At 43.3% G+C, this 14789-nt stretch overlaps 1 protein-coding gene across 2 annotated transcripts in view; it reads left to right on the forward strand.

Annotated features, from left to right (window-relative positions):
• Nucleotides 1–525: 525 nt before the first annotated feature.
• Nucleotides 526–14789, forward strand: part of spns2 (SPNS lysolipid transporter 2, sphingosine-1-phosphate) — a 63959-nt gene continuing 49695 nt past the window's right edge. Inside the window, exon 1 of one of the 2 annotated variants that reach the window (XM_023418251.2) lies at nt 526–1082. In XM_023418251.2, the coding sequence (XP_023274019.1) occupies nt 851–1082 (232 nt within the window). In that variant the 5' untranslated portion in view covers nt 526–850. The remainder of the gene's footprint in view (nt 1083–14789) is intronic. The other variant, XM_023418252.2, reaches the window with a different exon arrangement.

Raw genomic sequence — 14789 nt, forward strand, 5'->3', positions numbered from 1 at the left:
TTTCATTCTGCTTCACATAAGATCCCACAGTGTTGTTTCTCATGATGCAACATCTTTGTAAGTTACACTTAATCTTAAATGAAGCATGCAGTCTTTGATTAGGGAAGCTATGGCAGTCAGTATGACAGAGTGTGTGGATATTATACTAAATCAATAAAGCTTGACATTTCAGATTCATAGGGAGGAAAAAATATATACAAATAAATCCGGAGATGTATTTAGGAGCCTTTACTAAAAATAAGAGCACACCAGAGGCGATTCAGTAGCTTCCTCTCATCTCTAAATGTGTCTGTGCAACACACTTTAGTGACCTACTTCTATCAGCCTATGCTTATTGAGTAGTAATAATAGTAATATTTTCTCCTTCAGCGGTCATCGCTCCCTTATAATTTTGATAGATGCGCATGAATAAAAAATAAATAAATAAATGCACAGAAGAATAAAGTCACACCCACCCACCCATTTCCCACCACAGTCAGCTCCTTAGAAATAACAGAGGTTTTTCCAACAGCTCTCCGGTTGTAATTCTGCTGCACAGTATCAGGTGCGTTTCCACCATTCGCTGCCGGCTTCAGGGGAGGAGTTTCACAGCCAAAAAAAAAAAAAAAAAAAAAAAAAAGCTAAGGAGCGCTCAGCTCGTCCGTCACCTCACACTGTTAGAGGAATATGTTCCCGAGAAGAGCGGCTCCTGCGCTTCAACACTTGAGACAACAGTTTCACTGCGACTAATTCCAACTGAAATCACAGAGCACCGCAGAGTCTGCTCCTTGTCCAACTGTTCTCCTCTCCCTTCTCTCTCTATCTCTGGTTTTTTTTTTTTTTTTCTGCGCTGGATCTTTCGTGCCAGAAAATGTGTGTGGAGAGCGATGGATGCGAGATTGAAGGCTGCAGCAGTTCGGATGAGGTGCGCACGCTGTCGGGCAGCATGAGTCCCGGACTGAAATCCAACCCGGATCTCCACCCGTGCAAACCCGGGCAGAAATTCCGAGCCGCGCTGCTCAGATGCCGCTCACCGGCTGCTGCCGCCGGGATCCTCAGTTTTGGGAACGTCCTGAATTACATGGATAGATACACTGTAGCCGGTAAGAGACCTGATCTCTCTCTTTCTCTTAGAGCTATGTCAGAATATTGTTTTATTAATCTTTATTTATCTGAGCGGCCCCGGCACAGAGAATAGCTCAGCTTTATTTCTCTGCTGGAGTGATTTTAGATGCACTAATTGCCCGTGAGCCGCTTCGGTCCTGTGGAGCAGCTCACCTCAGAGAGACGGGCGGAACAATGGGCTTGCCCAAGCGCAGTGGACAATCTGCTAAAGCACAAGGCTGTTAGATGTTTTCATGGTTGTAGACTCTGTAGTGTGTAGTGTGTGTGTGTGTGTGTGTGTGTGTGTGTGTGTGCGTGTGTGCGCGCGCGCTGTGATTCAATCAAACTGATAACCCACACGTCCTCACTATCACTCAACAAAATTCTTGACATGAGTGGTTTTACGCGGGGCTGGTAGATAATTGCTGATTGATCAATTAGAGCGATCAGCTCTCCATCACCGAACCTGACTGCATGCTTTCACACACGGCGTTTGTGTGTGTGCGTGTGTGTGTGTGTGCGTGTGTGCGTGTGTGTGCGTGTGTGTGTGATGTCGCTGTGAACTCATCTGTCAGAGCAGTTTCGGCTGCTGCAGAATGAGCGACAGAGATAGAGGGAGCGTATCAGTGTGAGGAATCACTCATTAGCTCCTTGCTGTTTCTGGGAGCGACTGAGTCCAACATCTATCCGCTCTGTGCTGCAGCTCGCTGTGTGATGCTGCGATCAGGCCATGTGGTGTCCATCCTCCTCTGGTGTCCGCATTTTCCTCAGACCCGGAACATATTCTGTTGAAACTGGACACAGTGTGCAGATGTAGTGGTGGAGTGTTTTAAAATGTGGAAGGAGCGTTTGGTTTGAAGTGATTGTGGCTCAGATGAATGATTATAGAGAAGTCAGGAGATAAAGCAAATAATATTTATGTATTATAAGGTGATTAATAGATTAAAATTGTTATTCAACTAGTTCAGTGATTAGTGTCACAGCATGTTCCTGTGGGTATCAGGAAGGTCCTCTGGTAGATTTGTATTTGATTAGTTGATTATTATGGATTCTTTGTAAAGGAAAATTGCATATAACCCCTTGTTTCAATTAATAACTGTGTGCAAATAAAAGATTAAAAGATGAGTTGAATTAGACCAGATAGACATATTTAGTGAGTGGATTTTAGGCTGATTAATGGGCACTGGACTGTGGAACTGAAAGGGTTAAAAATATTGCTGCAGCATGGAGAATGAAGGGAAGTGTGTTCAGGGCGAGAGACTCCTCTGTACAAAGACATGCTTTCCTGGTTAAAGTGTAAGTTTCTGTTGGTGCACTCACTGACTTGACTTACATGATACAGTCACTCAACAGAAGCGCACTTGAAAAATCTCACCCGTTATTTGTTACATAATTATCTGACATTAATATTTCTAAAACTGATAAATCAGTAAAAAACAGTAGTGTAATTTCCTTGCGTGGCCCCGAGCAGAAAGGAGTGGCTAATGCAAACAGAACAATGTGTAGGCCGAAGTGGCCACATGCCTGTGGCTCATCATCCTGAAGGCTTCAGGTCCAGACCGTCAACTTTCAGGAGTCGAGCCACGCAGGAAGGAAGCGGTGAATGAACATTACAGTGGGGAAAGCTTTAGCTGCTCGCCCTACAGCCACACCAAGAATGTGTTGATGTACAGTGGCATATCTAATCTCAGCATCATCAAGCACCACTCGGTCACAGCAGATAAAAGCCACATCCTCATCCTCAATCATGGCTGAGTCAGTCTCCTTCTAAAGCAGCGATTTGTACTCCTGTCTGCGTACACCTCCTCACGCTTTGATCAGAGGAAACCCCTCATTAAGGGGGCTCGGAAAACAACTCTATTCTCCCCTGTCCTCTCCATCATGATCCCGCCTCAGTAATCTGCCTCGGCTCTTTACAATACCTCATGAACAGCAAGGGAGAAAATCCTCTGCAAAGCCGTTAACTTTGCTGGATGTCTGCTTGCCTGCTGTGCTGTGACAGGAGAGGAAGAGTGACTGATGTGAGATGAGGAGAAAGTGGAAGCAGGGAGACGGAAGAAAGTGCAGGATGGTGGGGTTGGGGCAGGATGGGGGGTGGGAGGGGGGGTTGTTGGTGCAGCAGCCTGGGCTAACCCTCGTGGAGAGAGGCTGCGCTCAGTGCATGTGGTGCAGAGGGTAGGTCCTTGCAACCTGAACGCTACTGGACTCCTTTGCATTATGCATGGGGGGCGGCATGTGCGTCAGACAGTCACACAGAATGAGGAGGACGGGCAACCATGCACATCCAACATAACTAATACACACAGTACGAGCTGATCTGCCATTCTCTTCCATCTCTCTCTCTCTCTCTCTTCTCCTGCTGTGTGAGCTACGTTGCAGCAGTAATTAGATGCTGGAAGCAGCAGCAGCATCTGTGTTGGTCGCACACAGTGTGTAGTGTGTGTATTCTGCCCTGGAGCTGTGTGATATATCAATATAAAGTCATTATTGAGCTGTCGGGGAAGCCACTTATTGTAAAAACTGGACATTTGGCTTAAACGTCGTTGTTTCCTGATGCAGTTTCTGAGCTTATTAGATTCTTCTAACTGATATGAAGTATCAGTTTGTTTACTTTGCATCACCACCTCCCTCCTCCTTACGTACCCATCTCCTCTTAGCTCTCTGTCTCTTCTCGCTTCCATCCACTTCCATGCGCTCTGCTTCTCATTCAAACCCTTTCAGTAGCAGGTACCCAAACTCATGGATCTTAATGTCAATTAAGCAGGCATGAGCACACACCCACACAAAGCACACACTCACACACACACATATTAGAAAAGACTCTCCCCACCATTTGAAGAGGGGCTGAATGAGAGAGGGGAGTTGTGAGGGGAGGGGCTGGCTGCTGCAGTGGCAGGCAGGCAGAGGGAAGTGGACGCAGAATGCAGGCGGCGCCAAGCCTGAGCGATGCTGTTCCCCCCTCGACGTCAAAAGCTCTTTGTACCAACAGCCATTACTGTAGTGTGTGCGGATCACTAAAGCATTGTCACAGAGACAGAGGGTGACCATTCCTGACACCGGGGCTATTCTGCTCCACAACAATGATGGGAAAATTGCACCCAGCAATGCACATCAGCTGTGTGAAAGAGACTTGGATCTTTCTGTTAATCCCTCGTGGCAGAGGTGAAGCCACACACACACACACACACACACACACACACACACACATATAAACAAAACAACAGCACATACAAACTTGCACTTTATGGTTCCAACACTTTACTTATCCAAGATGATGGTAAGAACCACAAAAGAAGAGAGAGATCACAATTTCTTTTTTTTTTTTTATGGTGAGGTTCTTTTGTTCTGGGTTCGATAGATTTACTGCCAATATGTTTTATACAAGACTTGAATATTTAATCCCTCCACTTTGTGAGGAGCGACAGCTTCAAAACAAAATAATTATATGAGAAATAAGCTGCTGCGCATAGAAAGGCATGTTTCAGATCTCAGCATGGCTCCATAGACAGACTGACAATTAAACACAATATTGGTTCATTCGAATCACAAAGCAGAAAAGTGAAGCAAATGTAATGACACTGAGTTAGTCTTCAGTCCGGGAATGAAGCTGACTGTGATGTATGTGAACTTTTTAACTTTTCCATCCCCTGAACTCCTCTTTCCACCCCTTTTAAAAACGCATTTTCTGTTTCACTGATGTCATGCGGTGTGTTCTGGGATCATCAAAGTGTTACAGGGAGTTCAGTTCAAATTTTCTGCAGTTTCCATATTTTCTATGTTGTGGAATTGGCAGACAGCGGTCTGGCTTTTGTCAGACACACTTATGAGCCAAATCCAAGTGTGAACAGGCACAGAGGAGACCACTAAGATTAAGTTTCATGAATGCTGATGAGAAGGAGAGTGTGAGTAACAGCAGTCAGCAGTGAATTGGACTCGAGGCTTCAGCTGTTCAGGCCTGATGTAGAGCTCTGCCTCAGAAGCCTGTGCTTGTTTTTTGCAAGGCAGAAACAGGGAGCGTCTGAGACATTGGAGGAGTGTCCCCATCAGGTCGATCACTCACTCACTTACTGCTCACTGCTTTTCAGAATAGCAGCGTGCGGGTAAATGAGATGGAGACCCGACCATACAAGATTGGAGTGGAGGACGGTGCAGCTGGATGAGTTACGATGCTCTGGCTGGGTCACTTGCGTCTGGCCTTTGGAAGCAGCCGTTTAACCCACAGCCACTTATATTCCATTTGCTTTTCAGAGTTCATAAGAGCTCTGAGATTTAGAGGGCCACTGCATTTAATTTAATTTGAGGTGGCTTTGAAACCTTAAATCCCGGTGTTGGTGCCACTGTAGTCCCACAGCAGACAGTCCAAGCTCCTCGACAGCTTATCATATAGAGGGGATTAAGTGTTTTTCAGAGAATATGAGGATATGTGAGGCAGACACTCAGCACTTAAAGTTATTTGCTTAGTAAGTAAGTAAACCCTGATCTGCGTTAGCTCCAGCCACCCCCCTGTGTGCCCCCAGAGTCACCCCCTCAGCCAGCAGAGGCACAACTTGTGGGGTGCTGACTGCAGCCTAATCTGTGCTGAGCAGAGATGCTGGGGAGCTGCAGATTAAAGCCTCTTCAAGATGAGTTGTCTCAGTCAAGCTGTCATTCCAGGAATGCCCCAAAACAGGGTCACATCCCATTGGACAAGTGCGAGACCCTTGCATGTGAACTTTTGGCATCTTGCTTATAGACACAGATGACAGTGTGGTAATAATCCTCTTAAGGCAAGCTCTTTGTTACCCAGTCATAAAGATGCAGCAATCCATCCAGTCCGACAGGCTATGCAGATTAATTCCTGTTAGCTTTGTCCAGTTCTTTCGTGGATACTCATTATCAGTGTCCACATAGACCCGAGGCGTTCTTCTGCATTAGCATTTTCCACTTTAAGCAACGACCGGGTAAATCCTTTACTCATTTTCTGTCCTTTACAGACGACTCCATGAAACGTCACATCCCAAAGAGCTGCTTCATGTTGGGAAGAATGTGCACCACTTTCAGTTCCACAGAGAAGTGAAGATAGTGTCGGTGTCTGTCGGGTGGAGATTTAGAAATGAATCACAATTACGAAAGTGGATAAGGGTATCGCTGCGTGACAGTTCGAGTGTAGAGTGTCTCCGTGACTTTTTTCTAGCTGCTGGTAGAAGCTCGTCGCAGCAGATCTCCTCAGTAACATGAAGTGACGGAACATGTCAGGGTTTGACATACAGGAAGTGTCTTCTCACTACTAAACCGTATGAGGGGCTGTGTTGCTCGGGTTGCTTTGGGGTTTAGCCGTTGGTTGTTTCACCCTCTCTTGTTTTATAGCGTTCACATTAAAGGTCTCCAAACAACAGCAGAGGTATTAAAAAGATGGAGGGGCCTCTAGTAATTTACTTTATAGGGTTGCTGCCTCTTTCTTGCCGTGCTTTTTTCCCTCTGATGTCGAGCTGGTTTGAATTAGACAAATTGTACTGTGCAAGAAGAATCTCTCTCTCGTCTCTTTGAAAGACAGCGTCGTCACTTCAGCACGGTTTTTCGTTTCACTATATTTCAGCATTTTCCAAAAACACCGTTGACAGCAAAATATTGACACTCTTCACCAGATGTTAAACGCGAAGTCCTTTAACAATTACGTGACATCCTTCCAAGTGGACTTTTCCAGACTGGTTTCCCACAGATATCCCACTAATCTCTTTATGTCTGTATCTTAGCGTGCCATTCCCACTGCTGTGAGAAAACAGTCTGTGTGTTCTTTAGGCTCTGATTTAGCCGATGTCTGTAATAGTAACCGATGGAATTAGACGGAGCTTCTTCCTCTGCCAGTGCAGCCCCTTTCATGTGGCTACTCCAGATTTTACCACAGAGTAGACGCACTTCCCTCGCAGCAGCTCTCACCCTGTGACCCTCCAGCTATGAACGCACCATTTCATGGCCCTGCTGCTGGTCACTCTGGGGTGACTCTCTGACTCTTCCCCCCCTCCCACAGCTGTTATTTGGGCATTATCCCAACCTTGCATCCTATATCACTCATCACAGCCATGAAGCCGTTACATGTGTTGCATTCTGGAGAGGATATTTTTACTCAGTCTATAAACCAGAGGTTCTCAAATAGTGAGTGGAAGGGGAGGGGGGTGGGAGGGGCGGAGGGAGAGACGTGAGGCAAAAAGATACAGTGTGAGGTGAAAGGGACAGGTACACCCCGCTGTTCTCAAAACAATGGGAAGTTAGTTATTTAGTTTGGCGCATGGATTTGGCCCCACTCATCAGCACAGTGAGCAGTTACAGCTGCAGCAGCTCATGGAAGCAACTGAGCTACTTTAAAAGCCCAATTACTCAGTCAGACCTGAACACACGTGATATTATGTATATTTTTAGATTCAGCGTGATTTACACTTTAGGAGGACATCATCGTATCTGATGTCCATTATGAATCAACATCCATAAATTGGCTTAGAAATCATTAAAAATGCTTCTTATAACTCCAGAACTTCACATTTTGAGATGGTCCTCTGTACATCCATGGGTGCGTCGCAGACAGGAACTGCTAATAGCTAATGCGGCATATTTTTAATGGTGCCAATTTGCCAAAATGTAAACAAATATGAGCTGAAAAATGTGGCAATGCAGCCCACAGCTTGTTCACCGACTCCGGTCTGGCTCCTGTTTACAAAATGCCACATGTCCATTTAGAAGAAAACCTCACGCCAAGTTTTTAACAAGATCTAATATCAGGCGTTTCAACATACAGTGCCTTCTCAAGCTGCCTGTTGATCTTTGACGTGGAGGAGACTGATAATCGCTGACCTCCCCTTTGTCATCAGAGGAGTATTTATGGCTGTAAGGATGTGACAGTGGTGTTTTCTGTGGTGTAAAGAGTTTGCTTTAGGATTACAGCCCCGAGATAAATATAGTTAGTTCAGTCCAAACTCCCAATCTCTATCCACCCCTTTCCAAACTCACATCCTAATTGTTAAAATTGTGCCACTCCCTTCCTGTCTCATTATCTGACAAGATTGGAGTGTTTACCTGAAGAAAGAGCTCAAATTTGTCTGTTCAGGCAGTCGACAAGATTACAGGAAGGAAGGACGACAGATAAAAGATGTGTCGAGCACTTCGCTGTGTTTGACACACCGTCAAATAACAGTTCATCCCTGCTTGAAAAATATGTGATAGGAAAGAATTTCTTCACTCCCTGCATTCCGTTTTGATTATTACAGCAAATTTTAACAGGGAAATGTTGGAGCAGCAGTGTTGCTGAAATTAAGAATAGCCTACACTGAGAAAACAATACTAGACATTTTCAGAGTAGAACAATCAAAAAACACATAGACCATTTTTTTTTTCTTTTAGTCAGACGACTGACCTTTTCACTGCTCAGACTGCACTGTAAATTTCCCTTTCCTCCAGCCACCCCAAACACTCTGTGACATTCACGTCCATTTCAACACACACACCAAGAGAAATCTTTTTTTTTTTTTTAAACAGAGAGAGAAAAACACAAAAGAACACAAACAAGTCAGATTTCTGTGTTGTGAAGGTCATATTCAAATGCTCCCCTGAGCCAGGTGCTTTGGCTCAGACCACTGACACATTCGATGAAGAAATGGAAATAGAAGAAAATGCAATCTATTTCGTATCCTTGTGAAACACACAGACTCTGAATATTGATCAACACAACAGCAGCCTGGAATTTGTTACTAGTGATGAAACTGTAATGTCCAGGGAAGCAATGAAATTGGATTTTTCTCTGACACATTAACAAGTTGTTCTTGAGAGGATTGGAATCTAATATTGACCTGCTCGCAGCACAAGTTACACCCAGCGGTTGTGAAAGCAGACCTGCAGCTCACAAGTAATATTAGCTCTCAGCCCCTGGAAGCGCCCACAGCTGCTGAAATAATATTTAGAGTGCTTATTTACAGCAGCCCTATATTTGAAAAGCATTCCTTTTTGAGGGAAATGGAATCTTTCTCCCCATTTACATCTGATAGAGTAAATAGTGGAGCCTGGCAGAGGGATTATGTAATCTTTTATATCCACCAATCCGGACCTGGATAAGGGCTTGTGTGTGTTTGTGTGTTCGCTCACATTTTTGATTTCACTTGTGGAGATCCGTCGTGTTGTCAGAGCTGGATGAGGTTGCAGCTGGATTTTCATTACAGTGTTTGGCGTATGCATTACTGTGTTTGTGGGAAGAGCTGGGGGTGAATGAGGGCGCTGCCCTCTGTCAAACACTTGGATCTTCACTTGGCCAGAGGTTGAAACACACACACACACACACACACACACACACACACACACACACACACACACACACACACACAAACACTGACAGCCCTAGTGGGATTTTCTGCTGTAAAAGGTTCACACTTAGGGTTGAATTCCTATGAGACGTCATTGATTTTGTCTTTCCAAGACGTCAGTGGTGTCGCAGGGAGAACACATATGCACACATACATTATGTGCATATGCAGCTATTAAACTTCATGTTGGGCTACAGTCTGGCAGCATCACATTATCTTTTTATTATCCAATCAGTTCAGCCACTTGTTGAGATTCTGACATTTTTTTTCACTGCACAGCTCGATTATCAGGCAAGTAAACTTTTGCATTAGTCCTTTTTTGTTTCTGCACCGTGGGAGAATTTGCTTCTGAGAGAATGGCAGGTGCAGTTTAGGTGTTTGTTGTATACTGGAACGTTGGGTGGATTATTACAGCATTCTTTTGATTCCTCTGCACCATAATGTTTACTGGATGGTCCATGTTTAAATGCAGAACTCTGCAGGCAGCCTGTCACCACACCACTTCAAAAAGATCACATTTTAATCTCATGTATTTATAACACTGACCATGTAGCATTATACAATTTGGCTGAAGTGAAGGTGGTAGTTGTGGCATAAAATGCTATGGTACTTTTGCTCAGTGATGTTTGGGACAGGACTGCAGTCGTCCGTGTTGCCATTGAGGTTGTTGATGTTGTATCTGGGCAGCACAACAAAGCAAAGCTCTTGCATATTTCTCGGTATAGTTCAATGACTGACTGATACCTGTGGAAGCCCTTAGGTTGTGTTGTATGCTGCAGGTACGTGGGCTGTTCTTTAATAAAACAGGCTTGGTATGTGGAGGAATTTTACAGAGGAACAAAAAAGATGCCTCTGTGTGTTTCCCATGTCAACAAGAGCTCAAACTCACCTCACAGTCACACCTCACTGACTGACAGAGACTGTCCTCCATAGTTATGTTTTATTGTTTGGCGGCGCAGAGACGGGAGCAAAGTTGGACGACGTTGTCTGAAGTGCGACAAAGTCCACATCAGGAGGAGGCGGGGATGGAGTGACAGTTCATGTGAAACCAATCAATTTATTTCTTTATTTCTTTTATCTGTGACCCTTCCTGCGTGTTTGTTATTGTAACCGTGGCGACGAAGGTCATCTAACCTTAAGGAAGTACTTGTTTAAACACAAATCATGATCATTTCCTAAACTTTACTAAACCGTCAGCATTCTATAGGTTTAACAGCATATTTATTATTGTTACCATGGCGACGCCTGCCACTGGTATGCTCCAATGGGTCTATGGGTAATGACAAATGACCCTATATGGATGTTTAGGTTGGAAGACTTGTTGGACTGAAAAAGTCATAGAGTTTTAGAAATGTGGTCACAAAGTTTTAATGTAAAATTTCCCTTCGAGACCAACAGAAGATTTAAAATGGCACCTGAGGTCATTCTTTGTAAGTTTGTGCAAAAAGACAAAATTTGGGTTTCTCAGAGTGTTTGATGAAATAGCAGAGGAAGTAATGAGATGCATATCTAATTCATGAGACAATGAAAGATGAACCTCACAGCTTTAAACCCCATAACTGGGATGAAATTGTGTTTGAAATTATAGGCTTCCACCTTAAAAGAAGACATAGTGTGAGAGTGGCATTAGTGCAGTTGCTTCTGTACATCATGGGCGATATGTGTGCAGCTGTAGAGAGGTCACCTTGACAGCATCTGAATAAAAATGTTTTATATGTCTGACTGGCTGCAGCTCTTCTGAGAATTTAAGAGGAAGAGGAGGTCCGAAGATAAAAAAGAAAATGTTTATATACATTTATAAACTTCAGGGAGTCATTATAGCATTAAAGTAGATGTTAGGGTATAGACAGTGCAGCATACACAGAGTATATAGCCAGTTATACTGGATAGAAGTGACAGATATATCGCATTAGCTGAAGTAGAGCATCTGCAGGAGTGACTGTTTTTTTTTGTTTTGACTAATTTTCATTAAAAACTCAACTTTTATCTAAATTCGATATTTTTAAAACCTGTTCTCACCCAGATTTGTGTATTGATAAAGCAAAATAAAAGTGTCATAGATTTTAGCCATATGAGAGAGCTGGACTCCGACTAGCTCTTCGCTTTGTGGAGCCTAAGCGCTGTGATTATGCAGAGAGGATAGCTGTGCTGTAGTTGTTTGTTGCCAAATTGAGCTGAAAATAAAAATCTTCTTTTTACATTGGCTTGGGGTCATTTCTCCCCCTCTCTTTATGCATGAAAGCACTGAGGTGTAGACAGTCAGTTTGACAGCCTGTGGACTTCTTATCGTTATGCATCACAGCTCACACTGTGGCTGAATCAATGGGAAGTCAGATGAAGCCAGAGAGAACAGAGACTTATATGGTTTATAAGTATTTAAATGAATATATTAGCAACTTTAGAGAATTCTCCTTTATGTGTCAGTAATTAAAAATGCTTTGTGTAAATGTGTGTCATTAAGTTGACTATAGGTACAGTTTATGATAATTATGAAGTAAGTTGTTTCAGTACCCCCTGTGGTGGATTCCTCTCAACCTCATAAAAGCACAGAGACACCAGAGGAGGAAGAGAGTGAGCAGAAATGAAATCTCATTAAAAATCACTACATAATGACTTTAATCCTCCACACTGTTATGTAAAAAGCATTGGGATTACTGTGTGTTTGTGCACACACATAATCACACGTATTCCTGCACGCACACATCCACAGACACACAAGAGAGAAATTTTACCGCTGCGTTCACATAACCAAACATTTTCATAAGGAACACGGCATTGTGGGTGTAAAGGCGTTTGTGCTGTATGTGTGTTTTTAGTCACGCTAACAGCTAGAGGCGAGGCAATGAAGTTTTGCAGACGTTCATGTCCGACTCATGTCCTAAAATTGTACTGTGGTGCTAATTAGCAAATGTTAGCATGCTAACACGCTAAACTAAGATGATTAACGTTGTCTGCTAAATATCAGCATCGCCAAATTGAGCATGTTACCAAGCGGACGTTAGCAATTAGCTCGAAGCTCTGTGTTTTACTATGTGCAGAGTGTTACATTGCTGATATTTGACCCTCTGGTTAAGATGCCAACTGTCTGAACACTTGAGAGCTCATTATTTCATCCTGTTTCTAAGTGCTGCTTTCAAGTAGAAATTTCAGGATGCATACGTGTCAGTATGTATTGTATAAGAGGCATAAGACCTTTCTGGATCTGGTTCTTTTTTAGGGTTTAATGGTATAAGACTCAGCCAAACTGAATGTAAGCCTCAGGGGAATTTTTTGTGGGTTTGTGAAAGGGACAATGTCCATATCACTTCTCTAAATACACTGTTTGAGGCTCCCTCCACGGCTCTGATTTTCTCTGGTTAATGTGGATCCTTTTCAAAATTCCACATAAATAGCACTCCTCCAGGTCCACATTCAAGGTTGAGTTCAGCTGCTGTTCAGTATTCCTGAGAGACGCTGGCGTGAACGAGTGCAGCTCACGGAGATCCCCTGGCAGTAACAGTCTCATCTCATCTCAAATACCTTTGCTTCGCCTCACTGCGTCTCTGTCCAATACATCTAATGCATTATCTCATACGAACAAGTGGGCTACCACCTGGATGTATTATTGATGAGCTATAGGTTTAGTCTGCTCCCCTGATGCTTCACTGTGCATCCTCTCAGCTGCCATCAAATATTTAGCACGTACTGGCTGGGACTAATGCACCGCGGCCCCTCAGCTGAATTCAAGCTTTTGATTAGTGAAAGAAAATTAAGTGAAAAAAACCCCTTTTAATCAAAGTGGTAAGGCTGGCAAACCTACAGGCCTTTTCATTTGATTCATCCCCACTCACAAATTTAGAAGATTAGAGTGAAAGCTGCCTCAAATGTCAAAGTGGTTGTATCACTGGAACAACAGCATATTCATCTTCACACACCGGCCGGAGCTCTGATGTGAAGTCATTCATCTTGGTGTGTGACAGGGCTGGAGCGGTGGCAGCATCAGCAAAATGAAAGAAGAGAAAGTTTTACTTACGCTTTTTGTTGTCCCAATTTACATTTTTTATAGCACATAGAAGAGTTTGAATCCTTTTTCCTTGAATAGCTGAGTTTCACAGTCAGTTTTGATAACATTCATGAAACTGAAACATTATAGTCAGCAAAATAAAAAAAGAAACATGAACTGAAACCACAGCGTGCAGTTATTACAGTAACTTACACTTTTTGTTTGGATCTACTTTCTTAACGTGCACCCATGTGAGTTGTAGTGACAGTGAGAGAAAGTAAAAACTGTTTGAGTGACACATCCATCAGTAGAAAACTTATCAGACACTGAAACATTGCACCGTGGGTTATAATACTATGAGCAAAGGTTTTAAAACTCTGGTGGTTGTCACAGCGACAGCAATGTTACTTTCCTTTTCAATTACCCAAAGGCAAACTGTAGATTTACACTATTCATGTCACAAAGTAACCTACCGTGAATGTGCACCTGTATTCAATATATTTCAGTATATTATTTCTTTTCTTTTCTTTTCTTTGTTTTTGCCAGAATGCTTTGAATCAGAACCCAAGCTGTGTCAACACCGTGGTCTCAATGAAATGAATGAAGAATGAAGTTTTTTTTGAAGCAGCATTACTGTCGGTCTGAACACGGCTCTACAGGATAAACCAAAAACTCTTTTAGCATTAGCAGACCCTCTTCAAAAAGGCTAAAAAAAACATCAGACTGAAGAATCAATAATAATAAATAAATGAGTGAGAATAAAAAGCTATATCGGTGTAACATGCTCAGTATGGCAGTCAGATCATGCAGGTCCAGGTTTAGGTGGGTTTTTCTTTCATTCTCTCCCTCTGTGGTGACAGTAGCTGCGTTTCATTGTGTCCTGCTGAATTTTCTTGTAAACAAATGTTGAGTAAATTTCTTTCCACATTAAACATCTGCAAAGCTGATTGTTTACATTCATGGCTGTAGAAACCCGCAGCAGAATGTAAATGACGCTGCTCATGTGCTCACATGCATGTACAGTGTGCGTCCTCGTGAACATGTCTGACACAAACAAAACAAGGACCCGCTTGTAAAAACGCAAAGTGCGAAGAAACTCCATCGGGCGTCTTTGATCAACAAGACTTACTCTCAGATGGAGAAGGATTTTCTCTCGCTCCTGCACAGAAGCTGTCGGTAGAATCTTACTATATTCTCACACAGTGAACAGTACAAGTGGTTTTGGGTGAGGTTGTGACTCTAACTTGCTACCAATAAAGAAGCAGGCGTTGAACTTTCTAGCACACAGTCACACTCCTCACCTCTGGCTGATTTTATTGGGGGAATCCACCTCTTGCAGGGGCTCTGCAGCCCTCCCCTTGCCGGCGGCTCTACACACTGTTTCTCAGACATCTGCAGCA

Source organism: Seriola lalandi, unplaced genomic scaffold, assembly GCF_002814215.2.
Source record: "Seriola lalandi dorsalis isolate HSWRI2012SDOR001 ecotype SW California unplaced genomic scaffold, Sedor1 jcf7180002054581, whole genome shotgun sequence".
Taxonomy (NCBI): Eukaryota; Metazoa; Chordata; class Actinopteri; order Carangiformes; family Carangidae; genus Seriola; species Seriola lalandi.